Source organism: Candidozyma duobushaemuli (genome assembly GCF_002926085.2).
Source record: "Candidozyma duobushaemuli strain B09383 chromosome Unknown A_B09383, whole genome shotgun sequence".
Taxonomy (NCBI): Eukaryota; Fungi; Ascomycota; class Pichiomycetes; order Serinales; family Metschnikowiaceae; genus Candidozyma; species Candidozyma duobushaemuli.
In genome coordinates, this window is record NW_020289901.1 from 2,989,698 (window position 1) to 3,010,643 (window position 20,946).

Consider the following 20,946-nt stretch of genomic DNA (forward strand, 5'->3'; position numbering starts at 1 on the left):
CTAAATCCACCGTATGGTGATGAGACGACCAAATCAGGCTCCACAGTGGAAGGCAACATTGACCAATGAGAGCAACAATGAACTAAACTTCAATAAAAGAGAAACCTGGAGGACTTCCTCGTTTGTGCACTTGACCCAATCATCACTAGCTTAAAGCAACTCTACAAAGCCTTGGCCAGCGGAAAATCCAGTAACCAAATGCCTAGTGTTTCTTGGTACAAAAAAGTCAATCACAAATCTAATCATAGATGGAATACGTCACTAGCTAGTGCTCGAGATAGTTGATGTCATCGTGAGTCTGCTCAACAATGGGAAAAGTATTAGCGAACACAAGACGCAAGCAGGTATTACTGGTTGAGAACAAAGCAATTGAAAAACAAAAGCTTCATCACAAGCATACCAGCAAGCCGGGTTTATTGATGCCAATTGAATATATACTTTTCACTTTAGTCGTTGACAAAGGCATTGTAGTACAATGGGCCAAACCTTGGCTGACATTTAGCACGGCTTTACAGTGAGCAGCTAGAGATTTGAGGAGGCGATATTTGTAAATTTTTTAGTTTTTTTTTTTTAGATCGCTTATGTATTTCTTTCATTGCATTGAGCGTTTACGAGCGATCCTCGTACGCTGATCTTGAAAGCCAAAACTATATGTTTCAAGAAAATTACTACAAAAGGCGTTCCTGAAAAATTACTAAAAAAGGGCCTAGGCCATTGTCTCTTCATTACGAGCTCATCGCCAAGGTGTTGGCTGATTTTCTTGACAGGCCTGCGAGGTAGTAACAACCGTCCTGCACACAGGCTCTTCACTTACATAAGCTCGTATCACGTGAAATCCAGTGTTTCTTCAACTGGTGCTACTGGAACGCTTCAAAAAAGGCATATCCCAAAACGGCAGTACCTACAACCTCAAACAAATCGTTTTTGAGCCCAGAATGTCGTGCCAGGTAGTTGGAGGCAAAACGAGTTGTATGCAATAGCCTGCACACAAGCACATTTTCCTAATTGAGGTGCATATCTTTTGCGCGGTCCAGATGGATGCGATTTTTCACACTAGTTTCGCCTCTGACGCAGCCTCTCCTAGTTTCAGGGCTTCTGTAGGTATGGGAGACGAAGGGAGTTGGGAAAAGACGGGGGTTTTCCAGGAAACCGTAGCAGCCGGAATAACTGAATTTCTTTTGCGAGGGGCAGCCCCTCAATTGATCCGAAGGTGGAGCCCCTCCCTGCCCCTCCCAGAGTTCTTGGCCGGATAAATTAGGCCGCTATTATCATCTGGACCCACGGCTTTCAAACCATACCCTTATTTGTACAGGAAAGGGAGACATTCCTCCCTTACACTGTTTGGGAGGCTCTGTGACGTCAGGTTCAGTTTTCATACACGCTAGGGATTTGAAACCGGGCACGTGATCTTCCGGCCAACGCCTCACTATGTGCAGTACGTTCGTCTGAAAACAGAAATCACATCCTGCACCGGCCGTCTCCCAGCGATATGCTTCAAGTCTTACAGTTTATACAAAGTGTGAAATCTGACCCACGAGCATATGGTTGTGCACAAGAGCTGTCGAAGGGCCTTTCTTGTATAGGAGGATTGTAGGGATCCGTGGTATGTGCAGGAGGCAAATATACTGCCCAAAAAAAAAAAAAAAGCCTAAATGTCCCTAGCGTTTTCAGGTCGGCACGGCAATTTGTGTCTTGGTAATTCTGGAGATGCACAAGATCGTGCTTTTGTTATGAAACTGTGAGGTTTTGAACATTGTCGGTTTGTGTTGTTGAGAATGCTTGTCACCTAAATGGCTGCGAAATACCACTACTCAATTGGATCCACAAAGTGATGATTTGCCTTTGAAAAGAAGTTTCCATCATTTCAATTCAAAATTCATTTCAATTTTTTCATGAAACAACTTTTTCCTCGTGTATGCGGTATATTGCTTGGTCAGTTTTGCGGAAAGCACAGAGGGTAAAAGAGGTTTCCCGAAACTGCCGTAACATGTCTCACTTAGCCGCCAGGAATCACAAAGAATAACCCAGGGGGCAATAAGGTTTTCCTTTTCATGGAGCCACAAGCAATTTGGCCAAATGGGAAGGTTGCTGAAGTGACGAAATCGACATGCTCAATTGTCTAATTAGTATTTGAAGAGACTGCTTCTCTTAGACGATGATCATCGGATTAGACGAACCACAGGAATGTTAAGATAACGTAGTGTTGCTGAAGTGCTTCGAATGAATTGACCACTTGCTTCAATTGAGCTTCATCACGGTAAAGTAAGGAAGGATCATCACAATCTGTAACCATTGATAGTGTTCTTGATCTCAACAAAGGACTTTTGCAATGTAAACTTGCAAAGATACTACACTTCAAATTCTATGCCATATGAAATTCTATTATACACTCTATTAGTTCCCGACCCGTTTAAGCATTCTGGAGGTACTCCTCGTTGGCGTAGTGGTACTCCAGCACTTGCACCTTGAATTCGTTGGTCTCCTTGTTGAAGCCAACAATCTTGAAAGACGAAAGGTCGTCAACGACAATGTCGGCACCGGCCTTTCTGACCTTCTCAGGGTCGTATGTGGAACAGATACCAACAATCATGGCTCCGGCACCCTTACCAGCAGTAATACCGGCTGGGGCGTCCTCAAAGACCACAACCTTGGCGTCATCATGCTCAAAGCCCAAGGTGTCTCTGGCAGATCTGTAGCCCATTGGGTGGGGCTTACCCTTGGTGACCTTCTCGGCGGTGATGAAGCAGTCTGGCTTCTGAATGGTAAGAAGGTTCAACCACTTGGTGGCCAATGGGAGGGTACCAGAGGTGACAATGGCCCATCTCTGCTTGGCGTCCTCAGTGGCCTCCTTGGAGAACTTGTCGAAAGACTTGACAAGCTCAACGGCACCTGGGATAGCCTTGGCAAAGTGGCCAAAGGTGTCTGGGATCGAGGCTTCCCACTTGGTAACCTGCTGCTCCTCAGCATCCTCTGGAGACCACTTGGCAATGACATCAAAAGTTCTGCAGCCGTGAGAAGTTCTGATAATCTCTTCTGGGTTAACGTGAGGTCTAGTCTTACCGAAGTCTCTCCAAAACTCAGAAATAGCACCGGTGGAGTTCACCAAAGTACCATCGCAGTCGAAGAGAGCGGCGTTGACGTAGAAGATAGCTGGCTGGTTCTGAATGGTCATGTTAAAGAATGAGTTATTTGTTTTTTGCTGATGAGAAAAACTAAAATTGAACGAGGGAGGAGGCAGTATTTATACCTTTTGTCCAGGGTTCAGGAGATATTGCTTTTACGGTTTTTGCAGCTAGGTATCCTTTCTTTTTAGGCACGGACTGCATGGACTATTCAATGGCCGGCTTATCTACTCACCAGATGCGATCAACAGATTTTTTCCGACCGCGAGACGTTGCAGATGCGCTTTTCTTTTTTTTGTTGGTCCTTGCATATAGTTGGCCTTTTCTTTTTGACTCTATGTGCAGTCTCGACTAATATCGATAGTTTTTGACATGTTGAGCACCCAGGACGCCTTCAGGGTCCATTGGCAATGGGGTTTTTGGAAAGAGGCGGTTTTTTTGGTGCTGGGCACGAGCGGGGCAGAAGAGGGGCAAGCTGCCAAAATGCCCCACCATCAATGGGCCTCTGACGTCCGTCAATGCCCCTACCAAGTCGCTATGACGTCGACGAACGCTCTAGCCAATGGCCACCTGCACAAGTGTCAGGACGACATGACATCATATGGTTTCGGCAAGTGGGCATTGCCTGCAGTCCATGGCGTCCTGCACGTGGGGCGCCATTACACACACACACAAAAAAAAAAAAAAAACCGCGCCCAAAAGAAACTAAACCTGGCCGTAACGTGCCGCCAATGCACAAGGCGGGCGTATACTCCTTGTCCCTTTTTTCTACTAAAATAACCACCAGTGCTTTCTGGGCAACAGGCTGCGCCACGTGTGTGTCATGTGTATAAGCCACGTGATATTCGCTTAAACAGGCACCCTCGGAAATGCGCCGGGCCTTTCGCCCCGTTTTGGGTAACTACGTCAGAACTACGTCAAGGTACCAGAGATCCTGTGCTTGGGTATGTACTATTAGCCGGTTTTGTGCCGGCGTTTGGTCCATTCCAGTCTTTTTCAAAATACCCTGTTTTACCCGGTTTCACTATGCTACGGGAAATCTAGCCGGTCCTCGTCTACACATCTGACTTGATTATAGCTGTATGTTCTGGACACGGCTTAAATTGTAGTTGTCAATTGTCGTTGATTGTTGATTTTCTTTTTCAGGAACCGTTGCCAATTCGTTCGTTCATTGTGTTCTTCTGTTTGTTGATCTGTTTCAGGATCTTCATCCTAGTCTATTCTTTCCTACGACACCGACACGCATTGTCAAATCGTGGAGGTGGCTGAATGTCGAAAATAAGAAAGTAGAAAAAAAAAAAAAAAAAAAGGAAATAGCCTTTTCGCCCCGTTTCACCCAGCATGCCTTGATCTTAGGAGCTTTGGAATGTGTGCATACTTTTGTATACACCTCTGGACCAAATCTTCACATGGAGCAGGTGCAAACGCTCATGAGGCTCCATGACGTCAGGGAATGTTTCGTTTTTTCAAAACAGAAGCACGCTCCCCAGAATCACAAAGTCGAAAATAGAAGGTGGAGGAGGAGGTAGTATTGAGTTGTGTTGAGTGGTTGAAAGTGGTACTGTGGTGTTATTGAAGTCACATTGAGTACCTTGAATTTAGACACTTAGTAGCCCACCATTAAAAAAATAGAAATTCTTTTGAGCTTAATCTCAAATCCTCCAGCTTCTGTGGTCCCCACAAATTCGGAGTACATTGCGTTTTGAGCAGGTTTCCGAAGGCGTAGACACAAAGCCAGTCAATCTCCGAATCTCGAAAAGGAGCGGCTATGTGAAATGCGTTTTTCGTAGGAAAGATTTGACGAGGTTAAGCCAGGGGTTTTGAGAGTGCTTTTGCATCAGGATGTGGAGAACGTCATTGTGCTGATGTCCAGTGAAGGATCAAGCACGTCGTACGGTGATCTGGGAATCTGGAGCCCTGGAGGAGGTTTACTGAATTTTAGCGACATTAAGCGGTGGTCAAAAGCTTACTAGGATATACGTACTTTGTGGTATTGATTTGGTTGCTTCAAGTCATTCACTTATGTCAATTGAAACACACAAAATTGGTGAGACGAAGCACCCTCACGAGGGTACCTCAATTGACATGAAGTTGCAGCAGATGAAAATAAACGATCGCCCTACATTGTCCTTATAATAATTTTGCGCTCCATCTAATCTTATCTACGGAATCAACAAACTGAATTATGTATGGTGCGCAAGACCCTCACCCTAAGCACGATAAACACACAAAATAAAACAAATTCAAAAAAAATTAAACCTCTTTTTCTCAATCTTATAAAATCAAGTAGCTCTTCGGCTGGTTTCCTAATCAGGGCGTACTCCCCATGGATGACCTGTATACGGGCGATATCAACTCCACACTTCTACTCCGTTCTTCTTCAACATCGAGAAAACTATCGAACACAGACGGATTCGCCACTCAAAAATACGTTCAGCTGAATCAGCAACTCAAGAAATCCCCACACCCAAGAGTTCATCTTCTTATCGCCCCTGTAAGACAACTTTTCACTGACCCAAAAACATCACATACTATCAATATGTCCTGTGAAAATGAACACATTCACGGCCATAGCCATGGCGATGGCGACGGAGACGACCACGTTCCACCAATTCCCACTTCAATTGCGTCCCTGCTCAATCTGAAAGTCGATTTGCCCCATGTCACAGCACTTAATCTTGAAAACAAGCCTGAAGACTTGGCCAAGCTATTTAAAGACTCTAACACCCGCTACAGCCTCCAGCCGGTATTGAAGCTGGACGCAGACGAACAGCTTATCTTGCACGTGCCGTTTTTGAACGGATCTGTGAAACTTCACTCCATAATCCTCAGAACAAACGGAGACAAGTTCTGTCCAAAGTCCATCAAATTGTGGAAGAACAACAGAGATATCGACTTTGACAATGTTGATCTGGTCAAGCCGCTCCACAAGCTCGAGCATCCTCATGTCGGGGTGAACTACAACGACGATGATGACGAAATACCAGAGGTTTTGGAGGATGATGCTGATTTTGTAGAGCACCACGTTCCCAGGCACATTTTCACGGGCATCCAGCATTTGACGTTGTTTTTCGAGGATATCTACGGAGACGAGGAGCAGACGCATTTGCATTCCATTGAGCTTCGGGGAGAGTTTACGGAGCTTACGAAGGACCCTGTGGTGACATTATATGAACTGGCACCCAATCCAGCAGACCACAAGGTTGCAGAGACCACAACACAGATGCAGAGCTTCCATTGAGGGGCGAATTGTTGGAGGGTCTCGACAAAAGAGAGGAGTTTTATGGTATTTCTTTTTGAGTACATGAAGCCGAAAGCAAATATCAGAATCACAGTGGAAGGAATTGAAATCCAGAGCAACAAGTCAGGATTGAAAGCACACCTTCATTGATAGCTCAGACGACAATTACCTCACAGGCGATACCCTACCTTGGTCCTTCGCCTCCAATGCTACTTGATATCAAACCCCCCTGGCTCTCTGTATCCACGGATCCCTACGGTTCGACTTGCCAACGGTCAAAAGCGTCTGACGCAGACCAACCTACTTCGTGTCTCTGGACAACTCCTTCGGTCTCCTTCGGTTTCAGCGGGAGACATTTAAAGAAATTACAGATGCAAGACGACTAACTAGCACAACAGGACCAACCCTGAAACCGCCAATTTCATCTGCTTGGTCCAGATCGCAAATCCGAAAAAGAAACCTACATACCATCGCAAATTGCACTTTCTGCACGGCGCCTAACCAACGATCAGTATCTTATCGCCCGAATGTCCAAAGTGTTCCGATACGCATACGCAGCTGTGCTGAGGCGAATTTAGAAACGGGGCGAAGGTCCGAAGGAGGTCGAGATACGGAGGTTGGGATAGTTGATCAAATCCCTCAGGTTCTTCTTACACCGCTATAGCATCTAGAAGAGATAACGAGCAATATGAAAGCACATTATGAATTGACCTGATTGATTCACTAAGGAGTGGGTAGAGGTCGCTAGGGCTATCGTGGGTATACATTTAAGATGACGTTGGTAGAGTTATTGGTTCCTGGATCCGGACAATACTACAGCAAGTGGTGATATCATCAATGTCATGGAACCTGGTGTCGCAACAAGAGCTATGCCACGTGGGATCAATTCATCGTTTGTTTTCAAAAAGCTTCAGATTGGATATCTTCAGATCAAGCACGTTATTACTGGAGCAACACCATCGCGAGATTTGTGCGTGTGGCGTGACACAGAACCAGCCGCTCCAGTAGCCAAGACAGACAATGCATCTTCTTTTTTTAGGATTTATCTGAAGAAGTCAAGAGCATTGGCTTTTTTGCAAAGCCATCTTTTGAATGCCCCTGTCATGAAAGCGCTGGAGTGTGCACCACGAACAATCAAAGCATATTTTGCAGCCACCAACAACACGTCCCAAATAAGGGCGAAATATCAAACTCACGCTACCTCTTCCCGTCTACTTTGCTTTCTTATCTTGCATTGCATTATGTGCTTGGCCCTGGCTCAGTCTCACGTTTTTCGCTTAAGCACCATCACCTGCTGTCACAGACCGTGTAAGAGCATATTGCACCACCGGCTCGTGCTGCAACATGAGGCTCATGAAAGCCTGGGTTTTGGCAATAAAAGGCTTTTGGGAAGAAATAAGACCCCTAAGCGTCTGGCCAATCAGAGCTCGTCTAGGTAGTATACTTGATGTCAGGCACAGAGTGGAAAGAGGACTGCTACGCTTTGGAAATAGTCGATTTTCGACATCATAAGTTTAGCATGAGCTCAATTTGAGCTCTTCAAGAAAATCCAAAAGTTGAGATCGTCGGGTGGACCCTGTGGTATTGTCCATTCAGCCGTGTGGTTCACATGCACCACCAGCCCGGGCTTACAAAAGGCCGAGGTCCATCGGTAACTGGTGTGTTTTGTTGATTCTAAGATATTGCAATTGATAGCTTGGGCAATTGGTGTAAAGGGTTTGATCTAAAACCGGGTATTTTTGTTTGTTGAGCTTCTGGATGGTCCATGTGTCCATAGTGTGGTGGACATGTTACACAGTTAGTGGATCACAGTGGTTCAGCAGAATCCTCAAACCAGGTCAATTACATGAACAGAAGGAAGGGTTATCCACCCTCGATCATGGGTAAACTAGGTGAGTTCTAAGTTCAGCACAGCGTTGGCTTTTTTAAGGATTTCACACAGTCAATCGTCTCCTCTCTTACTGTACAGAAAAGTCACTGCCATAACAGTACAATTCGTTTGTTCTCAAAAATGAATTTGATTTCGTAAATCTTCCCTTTTCTCATCTGAACGTCTTGACGTCTCCTGGTGTGGATCTGTAAGCGCATCTTTTGCAGCCACACCTATAACCACAACGTGGAGAGGAAGAGGTGGGCACTCTTTTCGAAGAAAAAGAAGCAATTGATTGATGCAATGTATTACGAGTAGCATATTTGAGGAGGGGAGAAATTCTGTAATCCATTTTTTTGATTACTAGCTCAATTGAGGCGAATCAACGCAACCTCTTCCATACCTCCCCCACATGAAACTCACCAAACTCTTCCCAGCACCAAAAGACCATTACCCCAATAACCAATTCCAGATCTTCAAAAATCCCAAAATCTCCATAGATCAAATCCACATCGCACGTCATGAGCCTGTCCATTGACCTGTAACCACATGATCCAGTTCTCACCTCTAGGGTTAGACGTACACTATGGAACTACACCACCGATTCCACACCCAAGCTAATTCCACAGCCACAGGGCCATTTTAGAGAATCTCCAAACCTTCAAATTCCATATCCTCGAAATCCCAAATACCACATCCTTCAGGTTCCAGGGCCTTGTCAGGTGACGGCCCGGTGCGGCCCGGGTATATAAAGCAGGAGGATTCCCACATTTTTCGCATCACAGCATGCCTAAGTTAGTTTTGGTCAGACACGGCCAGAGTGAGTGGAACGAAAAGAACCTTTTCACCGGATGGGTGGATGTGCCTCTCTCCGAGGTCGGCAGAAAGGAAGCCGTCCGTGGTGGTGAGCTTTTGAAAGAAGCCGGTATCGTTGCCGACATCTTGTACACCTCCAAGTTGAAGAGAGCCATCCAGACCGCCAACTTGGCCTTGGAGGCGGCCGACCAGTTGTACATTCCAGTCAAGAGATCCTGGAGATTGAACGAGAGACACTACGGTGCTCTTCAGGGCAAGGACAAGGCCCAGACTTTGGAGAAGTACGGCCAGGAGAAGTTCCAGACCTGGAGACGTTCTTTCGACGTGCCACCTCCAGTGATTGAGGACTCCTCCGAGTTCTCCCAGGCTGGTGACATCCGTTACCGCGACATTGACCCTGCTGTCGTGCCAAAGACCGAGTCGTTGAAGTTGGTCATTGACCGTTTGTTGCCTTTCTACCAGGACGAGATCGCCGGCGACTTGTTGGCCGGTAAGACCGTGCTCATTGCTGCCCACGGTAACTCCTTGCGTGGTCTTGTCAAGCACTTGGACAACATCTCTGACAACGAGATTGCCGGTTTGAACATCCCAACCGGTATCCCATTGGTCTACGAGTTGGACGAGAAGTTGGTTCCTACCAAGCCTGCCTACTACTTGGACCCCGAGGCTGCTGCTGCCGGTGCTGCCGCCGTTGCCGCCCAGGGTTCTAAGAAGTAAGCGTATATGCTGGATACTTATTAGATACTGATCTGAGATTGAGGTGTAGTTTTTTGTAGGTTGTAGTGGTTGGGGATCAATTGGCCTGCAATTGAGGCCATTGAGCCACGTGGAGCCAGATTGGGAGGTTGGTTTCAGTGTGGATAAGGTAGATGAGGGTTCCTGGTTTTGAGTCAATTGAGGCAATTGGGTGCAATGCGGAATGGAAGTGGGATTTAGATGTCAAGGAGATATGGTCTTTTGAATTTGAGCTCCATTGAGGTTTGAAGTGGTGTTTTTTAGACGGACCAGTTAAGCGCATGTAGGTTTTTCAACTCAGGAAGGTGTAGCTATTGGCCAGTAGCTATTGGCCAGTAAGGCACTTTTCTTTACAACGGAACGTCTACTTTGTGAATTTGATCTCGAAATTCCTGTTGCTGAATTATTGATCCTATTTCTGCTTGTCAGGCCGATCACGACTTTGTATATGAGGGTCGTATTCTGGTTTTGGGTGCAAAATGAGCAAGCGTTTACGCATTCACAGTGGACTTAAAAATTACACCAGCTACAATTTTACAAAACCACTCATTGGACAGATTCTTTAAATCATAGAGGAAAGGTTTGAAGGAGACGTTGTGGTATTTCTACGTTTGAGGGAGTGAAATCGATACTTCCTTTTCCCATGGAAACTAGGCATCGTCGAAACAACCGCACATACACAATTAAAACAGGGACTTACCTGATGATAAAAGATAGGACTAATTATAACCATACTATGGATTTGATTAAATAGTCGACGCAACTTTTTCAAACTACCGATTCAGTATAACGAGCTGTAGAGTTGCTCAAACCTCCACGCAGCGCTCCATAAAACGATTCTACCGAACACTTTAATTCATTTCTTTTTTATAAACAACAAAAGCTTTAATAATATTGTCAACCGCCTCCACACCGGCTCAAATCAATTCAGCTTAGTTGGTCTGCCAACCTCCGACCTGCATACAACCACCCACCACAGCATCAACATCTCAGCTTCTTCAATCTCTAAAATCCTAGTACAACTGCCCACACGCCGATGTCGTTCAACTTCGGCCTGCAAAACGCCAATCAGGGCTCCGGCCTGACTTTCGGCAACACTGGATCCAACAGCAATTCCGGCACAGGCTTCAGTTTCGGGGGCAACTCGGCCTTTGGTTCGCTGAACCAGAATCAACAAAACCAAGGTCAGCAGAGTCAGACACAGAGCTCGGGCTTTGGCTCTCTGAATACGCAACCTGGCCAATCAGGATCATCGGCTTTCGGCTCAGGTGGTCTTTTTGGCTCCAACAACAACAATAACACCAACACAGGTTCAGGTGGTTTTGGTCAACTGACACAAGGATCCCTGGCTTTCGGCGCTAAGCCCGCTGAGGGAAGTAAACCCGCTTTCAGTTTTGGCCAGAACTCTAATTCGGGTACCACGGGCTCGGGCTTTGGAGCCAGCACTGGCTCAGCCTTTGGCTCAGGATCTGGTTCAGGTTCCACAGGTGGATTATTCGGACAATCCTCATCTACAACACCAGCATCAGGTGGTTCCTTCGGTGCCAAGCCGGAAGAGAAGAAGGATCAGGCTAACACTGCCTCCTCAGGTGGTCTTTTTGGCGGTGATGCTCAAAAACCATCTGGAGGTCTTTTTGGCCAATCCAGCACGAACACCAACACTGCAGGCTCCACCAACTCAGGTTCAGGCGGCCTTTTCGGTCAAAGCGCCAACAAGGAGCAGCTGAGCTCCACACCTGCTTTTGGCTCCAGCAACTCTACAACTAGCTCGGCTCCAGCTTTCTCGTTCGGTGCTAAGAAAGACGAAAGCGCTGAGGCCAAACCTACTGGAGGTCTTTTTGGCGGTCAAGCATCATCGTCCGGCGGCGGTCTTTTCGGTCTGCAAGAGAAGAAGGAGTCCAGTGCCCCAGCTTTCAGTTTCGGTGGAAACACTGCTTCCAAACCTACTACTCCAGCTCCAAGTGGAGGAAGCACAGAGGCAGCCAAGCCTGCTTTCAGCTTCGGTGGTTCAGGTGAAAAGAAGGAGGGGGTCTTTTCGGCTCAAAGCCAGAGGAAAAGAAAGAAGGCGGGCTCTTTGGCGCAAAACCAGAGGAGAAGAAAGAGGGTGGCCTTTTTGGCGCTAAGCCAGCAGAAAATAAGACTGGCGGCCTTTTTGGAGCCAAACCCGAGGAGAAGAAGGAAGGTGGCCTTTTTGGAGCCAAGCCGGAGGAGAAAAAAGAAGGTGGTCTCTTTGGAGCAAAGCCAGCAGAGAACAAGGCCGGTGGTCTTTTCGGTTCCAAGCCTGAAGAAAAGAAGGACGGTGCTCCAGCATTCAGTTTTGGTGCTAAGCCCGAGGAAAAGAAGGAGGGAGCACCAGCATTTAGCTTTGGCGCCAAGCCCGCTGAGAAGAAGGAATCTGCCCCAGCCTTTTCGTTCGGCGCCAAACCAGCCGAGAAGAAAGACGACAAGCCTAGTCTTTTTGGCTCCAAGCCCGAGGAGAAGAAGGATGACAAGCCCAGCCTTTTCGGCGCCAAACCTGAGGAGAAGAAGGACGATAAACCAGCATTTTCTCTTGGTGGTGCTGCCACTGGCGCTGCTAAGCCGGCATTGAGCTTTGGAAGCAAACCCGAAGAAAAGAAGGACGAGAAGAAGGAAGACAAGCCAAACGGCGGTTTTTCGTTTGGTAAACCAGCCGAAAACAAGCCAGCTGCTGGTGGTCTTTTTGGTGCCAAGCCCGAAGAAAAGAAAGCTGACGGTACTGTCGCTACTCAAGACAACAAAACCGAAGACCAGAAAAATGTGCTGGCCTCTCAAGGTCCTACCCTTAAGCCAACAAAGATAGAGCCCATCCCTGTCTCGCTAGACAATCAAACGATGGATGATTTGATCACCAAGTGGTCTAAAAAATTGTCACAGACGACATCGATTTTCGAGACATACACGGATAAGGTCAACGACTGGGATGTGGAGCTTGCTAAGAGCGCAGACGAAATCTCTAAATTGCACAGGGACTCGACTGAGGTGGAGACGTTGCAGCAGAAGATTGATAAGCAATTGTTCTTTGTTGAGAGCCAGCAGGACGAGCTCGACAAGGTGTTGGACAACTACGAGCAGCAGGCCGATCTCTTGCTAAGAAACATCGACTTGAACAACTACGAAGCCAACAGCGGCACCCTTACGACCACAGGAGGTTCCGGCAATGTGTCTGCATCATCCACAAATGCCACGGACCAATTGAGAGAAAAGGCCTACCAGAATGCTGAATTGCTAGACGAGAGATTGGACAGTTTGGGTGGAAACTTGGAGACGTTGATCGGCGACATCAACGGCGTGAGCGACGTTTTCAACAAGTCGTTGGTCAAGAGCATTGGCTCCAGAGGCGGCCAGGGCGAAGAGGCTTCGATCGAGCTGATCATGAAATTGTTGAACATCCATCTCGAGAACTTGAAGTACATCGAAACCACAAAAGACACGCTCGAGCTGAAGTTGACACAGGTCAAGCACACGCAAAGAAGGTGAGGAGAGCACACGAGGGCAAATACTAATCTACGGTTGAAACACGTTTTTTTCGGTTGAAGCAATTTTTTTTCTTTTTTCCATATCTCTGGTGTGATTTTTGCGGTTATCTCCACTTCCAGTATCTAGCGCAGCCTGTGTGAAGGCAGTCCAACATTGGGCAAACTCGAGAACCGCGGCATATGATTAATACCCCTCGATTAAAAGGTGAAAATATCAACTACTCCGGAAATACCAGACACAAGTTCCTTTTCCAATACTTCTCCTTCCCTAATTAAAACAAACATTCAAATTAATCTCCCACAATGTCTGCCCCACTTATGATGCTTATCAACCTTATCAGGGATCCCGAGATCTCCAACAAGGTTATCTTGCAGTTTGCTTTCAGACAAATCAAGGCCATTGGCTACGCCAAGGTGCTCTCGATGTTGCTCGGAGCCATGATGGTAGGAGTGTCTTCTGTGATCAAGATCCCGCAAATCAAAAAGATATTGGGCCCCAAAACAATGGCTGCAAGGTCCAAGTTGGCCAAGGGACTCAGTGAGGAGTCTGTTCTGTTGGAAACCGCTGCCCAGTGGATCCACGTCACCTACAATCAGCAGCAAAGAAACAGTTTTGTCAATTACGGCGAGCTGTTCTTGTTGGGCATCCAGAACATTGCTATTCTCTTGCTCCTCAAGTACTACAAGTTGAGAAGAGAGCTCTCGGCTGCCACCACCTTGACCGACAAGGACCAGATCAACGAGTGCCTCAAGGCGTTGGTCAAGCCTGCTGCCACCATTGTGGCCGTGTTGGTGTTCTTGACCAAGATCTGTCCACCCCAGGTGATTGCAACTTTGCAGATCTTGAACATCCCAATTGGCATCTTGGCCAAGATCCCCCAGATCAGAAGAAATCTGGCTTTGAAGAGCACCGCCCACTTGTCCGAGGTGACGATTTTCGCTAATGTGATTGGCTCTGCCATCCGTGTGTTCACCACTGTGTCGAACTTCAAGAAGAGCCGCTCCAGAGACTCTGTTTTGCTTGCCGGCTACCTGACGTCGTTTGCCTTGAACGCCGTTCTTGCTGGCCAGATTGTGCACTACGGCAAGCAGGAGAAGGACGAGAAGAAGGTGGAGTAAAAGGATTGCTGGGCCAGTCCCGGGTGTCTATAAATATGCCAACCATGTAGATTTTGGTTATGTAGAGAATATCGACAAAATAAAGGTAAAGAGAGAGTGATAATTGAACGAACTGAGCTGGAATCATGGAAGTTTCAGTCTTTGACCACTTGGTTCTTGAGAAAGTGGTACTGATGATACTGGTGATATTGGTGATATTGGTGATATTGGTGAATCGATGTAAGAATACAAAACGCCACAATCTAATGGTTCTAAAGAAATCCATTGTGTCTAAAGCTGGAATCACACTCAATTGATAGGTAAAGAATGGACCATGGTGACTGCTTATGGTATAGCTCGATTTACATCCATAAGGCATTGATATACTATGACGTCTCTATCTCGAGAAGCAATAAATCATGTTCAATTGCAGATATCTATCGCCTAGAAGCCAATTACCGTCAATTCCAAAAATTTTCCAGAATTAGCAAATCACCATTTTTCAGCCTTAGATACTGCTATAGCGGAATGTGGTCTTAGCGGGATTGCCATACATCCACACAGAGTCCCCATAATTGCAATTCAGAAACTCAGCAAACAATTAAAATAATAAAATACAACCACATCACATCCAATTGAGCCAAAACCACCGTGAAGCCTAAATACGAGAAACTCACTTAGCGCACTTTGCAGCCATCCTCCACCAACCACAACAGTATGTGAACACACAAAAAACAACACAACCAAACCACAAAACCATAATCACCCACTCTAAACCAACAAGTAACATCTTTTAATACATGATCTTTTCCAATCGCTAACTCCGCTTAGTCAGCGCTTTCGCAGCCATTCACCCCACACGCCGCTCCACTATAAATACTCCTCCATCCCCGGCATCTACCCCATCTTGACATTTTTTCTCTTTGACTTGGGTTCACTTTTTCGTGTCTCCAAGCACCTCGTTCCTGCCGATCGCCCTTTCCCTTCCAGGCATATCATCACCAACCCAGCCTACACCTTATCAGTGCGACATCAACTACTCTTTCTTCCCAATGCACCAGGCGTCTTACCTTCCAGAAAGCGGAACCAGCATCCTGTCGGTGCTCCAAGGAGGCTACAACCACCCTTTGGCACGTGAGTGGCAGGCAGAGAGACATCTCCGGAAGCTGATGTTCATTTTCCCCATTTTCGTCAGTGACGACGACGACGAGGAGGTGGAGATCCCCAGTTTGCCCCGCATCAAGCGCCACGGCATCAACAAGTTGTTGAACTACATGAAGCCGCTTGTGGAGAAGGGGCTCAAGGCGGTGATTTTGTTTGGCGTGATTTTGAAAGAAGGCGTCAAGGACGACGTTGGCACGGCTGCTGACGATCCAAACGGGCCTGTGATCCAGGCCATCCGCTTGTTGAGGAAACACTTTCCCGATTTGTACATCATGTGTGACGTGTGCCTCTGCGAGTACACGGATCACGGCCACTGTGGTATTTTGAACGACGACGGCTCGTTGAAGAGAGAGCCTTCGGTGTTGAGAATCGGCTCTGTGGCTGTCAACTACGCCAAGGCAGGAGCCAACTGCGTGGCGCCTTCCGACATGATGGACGGCAGAATCAAGGAAATCAAGTTGGGGCTCATCCAGGCCAAGCTCGAGAACAAGGTGCTCGTGATGTCGTACCTGGCCAAGTTCCTGGGCTCGCTTTACGGACCTTTCAGGGATATTGCCGGCAGTGCTCCTTCCCACGGTGACAGAAAGCTGTACCAGTTGCCTTCTAGCGGTGCTGGATTGGCCAGAAGAGCCTTGGTTCGTGATATGGAAGAGGGTGCGGATGCTTTCCTCGTGAAGCCTTCTACTTTCTACCTCGACATTGTCAGTGAAGCCCTGAGAATGTGCAAAGACTATCCGCTTTGCGTATACCAGGTGAGCGGTGAGTACGCCATGTTGCATGCTGCTGCTGAAAAGGGTGTGGTTGATTTGAAGGAGATTGCTTTTGAAGCACACAACGGTTTCTTGAGAGCCGGTGCCCGTTTGTTCATCAGTTACTTCACGCCCGAGTTCCTCGACTGGTTGGATGAGTAGACCAGGGGATGATGAACATCATCGCAAGCGTTATGAAGCTTGCCACAGAAAAGAGGCCTACTTGGCCATGTAGATAGGAAACGAGAGACGTTTTACGTGAATGTAGTGGGGTTCCACGAGCTTTGTTATCTAAGGAACTACTCTCGCCGACACCTCTAGATGATGTATTGAATTATGGTGGAATTAATGCAATCAAGTCTATGATCTGGACCATCCGGGTCCAACAATGATAATGTGACGATCCAGCCGGCAACAGTATCGCCAAATCAGCTGAACACAACAGCCAATTCGCTGAATCCAATAGCCAATTCGTATATCGCCCATTGGCTAAGCAGGCATAGCGGTTCTCTCCTCCTTCTGAGCTTCTTCCACTTCCGGCTCCTCCTCTGCTTCTGGAACATTTGTAGGCGCATCTGGAAGCTTGACATCCTCCTTCTTGGGTTCCTCCTTCTGTGGAGCAACCTCCCGCTCCAAAGCAGCCAATTCCTCGTCCACCTCGTTCTCCTCAGAATAGCTCAACAGACCCATGCCCAACATATCGGAAACCTCGTCCACCTTGACACGCTCGTCCTCCAAATCGTCAAGCACCTTATCGATCTTGTCCACGCTCATTTCACTGTTGAGCTTCTTGAGCACCTCGTTACCCTGAGTCAAACCATACACCACATCTTTCTCGATCAACTTGAACTCAATGGTGCCTATGAGGTTCTCCAAGTTGCCAAGCTGCTCGTACGTCTTGTTGATCGTCAGCTCCTGCTGTTTCCGCAGGCGTAGGTAGAACTTGGCCTTATCAGTCTTTCCATCCGCAAGGGCCTGTTTGGCAAGAATGTGCTGTTTTTCCACAATCACGGCAAGACGCCGCTGGTACTGTTTGAGATTGTCTCTCTGCCGTTTGAGCTGCAAAATGGCCCGGTCCTGGGCGGTGATTTTCGGCTGTGACGGTCCTTGACCCATAAAGAAGAGTTGGTGGTTTTCGCACGTGACGGGTTTCCCCAGATGTGGCGGGGCTTGGCCAGCTTTTTTGAAAGTCTATTTGATTTGGTGATTCTGGGTTTTTAACGTTCTATTGATAGAAGCTTGGTTTTTGGGCTTGGTTGTGTTTTAGGAGGTGGGGTGGGGTGGATGTGAGTAGTGGATCAAGTGCTCGTTTGCAGCCATTGTGGAGGTGGAGGGTGGGGGCACTCTGATATGATATGCTTTTGTTTTGTGCTTTTTATTTATCTCCTAATATTAGGTTAATTAGACGAAGTTTAAAGGTCTTTATGCTCCAGAAGTCAATGTGGGTCTTTCGAGAAAGGTCTATTGGAGAATCCTCAGTATGAGACTATAGTCTACTTGTGGAGGCACATCATATTCATTCTTTCTTTTTTATCTTTTTTGAAAAAAATCCTAGAGAACACAGTTGAGGTACTTGAGCGATCATCGGCTTTCTGACTTGCGCCGAAATCAAAATAAGCGTACTACCATCGTCAACTTCAAGCAAGGCTGGATTTGAGATCGTCGAGAGAGGCAACGTAGAATTGTCAATTGCCTCCAAAGCAAAAAAATTCTAGTTAGAAATTTTGATATCGTAACGACCTCGAATAAATGCAAAGGCAGAGAGACTTTGATGAACACAACTGTAGCGGTGCATTGAGTAACAAACACCTTGGAGTATACCAAACTATTAGACCAGACTCGAATTCGGCAAACCACCATACTAGAAGCATATTTATATTTTTCAGGCCACTACAGCTTTCCCTTTCCCTGACTATTCTAGTACTTCAATACTCTAGCTCATATCATCTACTTCGCTTAAGTCTCCATCCAACCCCGCCTATACTTCCCCACAAGCCGTCCAAGCCAGCCGGAGTAGCCCCACGAACAAACACAAAGCACCAGATTGTATGTGGATAACAGCCCACAGCGCTATCTTGAACAATGGATTGTTGAGAACCAACCACGAGTTTACCCCGAGCAAAACCACCGAGCAAAAGCACCATAGCTGTCAAAAAAGTCAAATGTCACGAACTCTAACAAGTCTAATTAATAGTTATACAATGCGAAGAAATTGTCTTCATGATGAGCCCGCTACATCCCTGCGTTGCATTGACTGGGATCCACTGGGTGGACGGGATCCACTTGGGTGGACGGCATCGGCCAGCCCCACAGATCATAGCGTCATTCAGTCTTAGCCGATTGTGACATGCTACCATGCCGTTCTCCCCTCCTTGCCCCTGGAGTCCAAAAATAAAAAAAATAAGTGAAGATGACGAGCGCCAATGGCTGCGAAACAGAAGCATCACCACATCAACAAATAAACAAAAACATCGCCAAAAGCAAAAAGCAAAAACAACCCCAGCAAGCAGCAAACCCCTGGCCGAAAGCAATTGCTTCCATGCTTCGATCGGTGGATCGTGGTGCAACGGTCTCATCACATTTCCTGTTTGGGATGGAACATCAACACCATTTGTACCACTTTTCGCAGCCATTCTTGCTTGGGCATTCTCGTTTGGGAAATCTAATAACCGCGTCGTCGAACATCTTGGTTTACTTCTTCTCGGCTTTTCACAAAGAACGAATCCAACTCCCCAAAATCTCCCCAAAATCCCCCGAAAATCGGCATGGAGTTGAAAACACCGTTCCACGATTCCACAGCTGCCTCCATCATGGACAACCTCCGGCCTCTGGGACTGAGGAAACGGCTGATTGAGCTGCTGCTGCCGAAGAGAAAGGCCATTGCTTTCGAAAAAGAACCATCTTTGGTTCGAGCAAAACTGCTGGTCGAAAGACTCCACAGACCCCAATTTCCCATGAAGTTGCAGCCAGCGCTTTCTACGTCAGTGTCGCTGCTAGACTCGAGAAACATGCTTTCTCCGCCCAAACCAGCCAAGCTCAGAAGACTGACGTCGCTTTTGACGCCCGCCGAGGCCTCCCAGACCGACAGATTCATCCCCAGCCACAGAAACCTGACGCTGAACAAACTCACTCCACAAAACGAACAGCCACACCCCAATGCCCTGCCGCAAACACACATCAAGGCGCAGACGTCCAAAATATACCAGAACCACGTTGCCGAGGCGTGTGGGCTCGATGTCAATTCTCGAATCTTGTGCTACAGACCTGCTCCTCCAGAACGGTCCCAGCCGCTTTCTGTGTTCAGCAGCGTGGGCCAGAAACAAAAGACGGGGCTCCTCAGACCGTCTGTGGCATCGGCTCGTGCTAAGAAAATCCCCACGGCTCCGGAAAGAGTGCTAGATGCTCCTAACATCGTAGACGACTTCTACCTCAATTTGGTGGCCTGGGCCCTGAGCAACTTGATTGCCATTGGCCTAGAAGACACGGTTTACGTGTGGAACGCTTCCACAGGCTCTGTCGGGCTTTTGTGTGAGCTTGGCAATAACATGCTAGTGACGTCGTTGAGGTGGTCTGAGGATGGATCGTACATCTCCGTGGGAAAAGAAGACGGAACCATAGAAATCTGGGATATCGAAACCAACCTGCGGCTCAGAACGCTTCTGCACGGAACAGGCTCCAGAGTAGCTGCCCATTGCTGGCTGTCTCATTTAGTGGCTCTGGGATCCAGAGAGGGATCCATATTTCACAGTGACGTGAGGGTCAACGACCACCTTGTTTCGAAATTGGAAACACACGTTGGCGAGGTCTGTGGAATCGAGTACCGTCCCGATGCCCAGCAGTTTTGTCTGGGTGCAAACGACAATCTAGTCGCTGTGTGGGATGCCCGAGCGACTCTGGAACCGATTTTCAAAAAGACAAACCACAGAGCCGCCGTCAAGGCCATGGCATGGTGTCCCTTCCAGAATTCGCTTTTGGCGACTGGAGGCGGCACTTCAGACAAAACCATCCATTTCTGGAACACCTCCACTGGAGCCCGGGTGAATCTGATTGAGACGGAGTCTCAGATATCATCGCTCAATTGGGGCTATGAAAGCAAAACAGGATACGAAGTTGTGGCTACTCATGGGTACCCGCTGAATAGCATTTCGCTTTTCAACTACCCGACTTTGCAGAAAACTGGAGAGATCTCGCTGGCTCACGATTCGAGGGTTTTGAGTGGATGCATGAGTCCTGACGGGACCACATTGGCGACAGTAGCAGGAGATGAAAACTTGAAATTCTGGCCCTTGTTTGATCTTCACAAGCAGAAGACCACAGAGCCCGAGGTGGGACAGAAACACATGAAGCGCTTGATGGAGCTTCGCTAGCATTGCATAATAGACGATTTACGGGAGGAAGTGTAGGTAGAGTGGGGAGGGAGTTTGATTGTAGATTTGCAAGGAAACAGTGGATGAAGAAGAACAGGAAAGTTCAATGTTAGTGGGGATTGAAGGCTTGGAGAAGTTGGAGTCTTAGGGTACCTTGAAGGTCTTGGTCATAGGAGGGTAGGGCCTGAGGATATAAACACGAGGTTTGATAGGGTAAGGAGATTTTGGATTGCAGTTAAGCCGTGTCCGTGGAATATGATCGTGATATGAAGACGAGGAGGGAGCTT

At 47.3% G+C, this 20,946-nt stretch overlaps 8 protein-coding genes across 8 annotated transcripts; 6 read left to right on the forward strand and 2 right to left on the reverse strand. All coding sequences in view use genetic code 12, as the record gives it.

Moving 5' to 3' along the window:
- Nucleotides 1-2,410: 2,410 nt before the first annotated feature.
- On the reverse strand, nt 2,411-3,172 carry RHR2 (glycerol-1-phosphatase; the record flags this gene model as incomplete). The annotated part of the gene is made up of 1 exon (XM_025479887.1): nt 2,411-3,172. One exon carries the CDS (start codon nt 3,170-3,172, stop codon nt 2,411-2,413), a length of 762 nt encoding a protein of 253 aa, XP_025339360.1.
- Nucleotides 3,173-5,448: 2,276 nt separating this feature from the next.
- CXQ87_001348 (uncharacterized protein) lies at nt 5,449-6,363 on the forward strand (the record flags this gene model as incomplete). Its single annotated transcript, XM_025479888.1, has 1 exon — nt 5,449-6,363. The coding sequence occupies one exon, from the start codon at nt 5,449-5,451 to the stop codon at nt 6,361-6,363; it is 915 nt and encodes a 304-aa protein (XP_025339361.1).
- A 2,656-nt stretch (nt 6,364-9,019) lies between these two features.
- On the forward strand, nt 9,020-9,766 carry GPM1 (phosphoglycerate mutase; the record flags this gene model as incomplete). Its single annotated transcript, XM_025479889.1, has 1 exon — nt 9,020-9,766. One exon carries the CDS (start codon nt 9,020-9,022, stop codon nt 9,764-9,766), a length of 747 nt encoding a protein of 248 aa, XP_025339362.1.
- A 1,054-nt stretch (nt 9,767-10,820) lies between these two features.
- Nucleotides 10,821-13,282, forward strand: NSP1 (FG-nucleoporin; the record flags this gene model as incomplete). The annotated part of the gene is made up of 2 exons (XM_025479890.1): nt 10,821-11,790; nt 11,835-13,282. The coding sequence occupies 2 exons, from the start codon at nt 10,821-10,823 to the stop codon at nt 13,280-13,282; spliced, it is 2,418 nt and encodes an 805-aa protein (XP_025339363.1).
- A 302-nt stretch (nt 13,283-13,584) lies between these two features.
- On the forward strand, nt 13,585-14,400 carry CXQ87_001351 (uncharacterized protein; the record flags this gene model as incomplete). Its single annotated transcript, XM_025479891.1, has 1 exon — nt 13,585-14,400. The coding sequence occupies one exon, from the start codon at nt 13,585-13,587 to the stop codon at nt 14,398-14,400; it is 816 nt and encodes a 271-aa protein (XP_025339364.1).
- Nucleotides 14,401-15,431: 1,031 nt separating this feature from the next.
- HEM2 (porphobilinogen synthase) lies at nt 15,432-16,454 on the forward strand (the record flags this gene model as incomplete). The annotated part of the gene is made up of 1 exon (XM_025479892.1): nt 15,432-16,454. The coding sequence occupies one exon, from the start codon at nt 15,432-15,434 to the stop codon at nt 16,452-16,454; it is 1,023 nt and encodes a 340-aa protein (XP_025339365.1).
- A 327-nt stretch (nt 16,455-16,781) lies between these two features.
- Nucleotides 16,782-17,408, reverse strand: VPS20 (ESCRT-III subunit protein; the record flags this gene model as incomplete). Its single annotated transcript, XM_025479893.1, has 1 exon — nt 16,782-17,408. The coding sequence occupies one exon, from the start codon at nt 17,406-17,408 to the stop codon at nt 16,782-16,784; it is 627 nt and encodes a 208-aa protein (XP_025339366.1).
- Nucleotides 17,409-19,057: 1,649 nt separating this feature from the next.
- On the forward strand, nt 19,058-20,659 carry CXQ87_001354 (WD40 repeat domain-containing protein; the record flags this gene model as incomplete). Its single annotated transcript, XM_025479894.1, has 1 exon — nt 19,058-20,659. The coding sequence occupies one exon, from the start codon at nt 19,058-19,060 to the stop codon at nt 20,657-20,659; it is 1,602 nt and encodes a 533-aa protein (XP_025339367.1).
- Between the last annotated feature and the right edge of the window lie 287 nt (nt 20,660-20,946).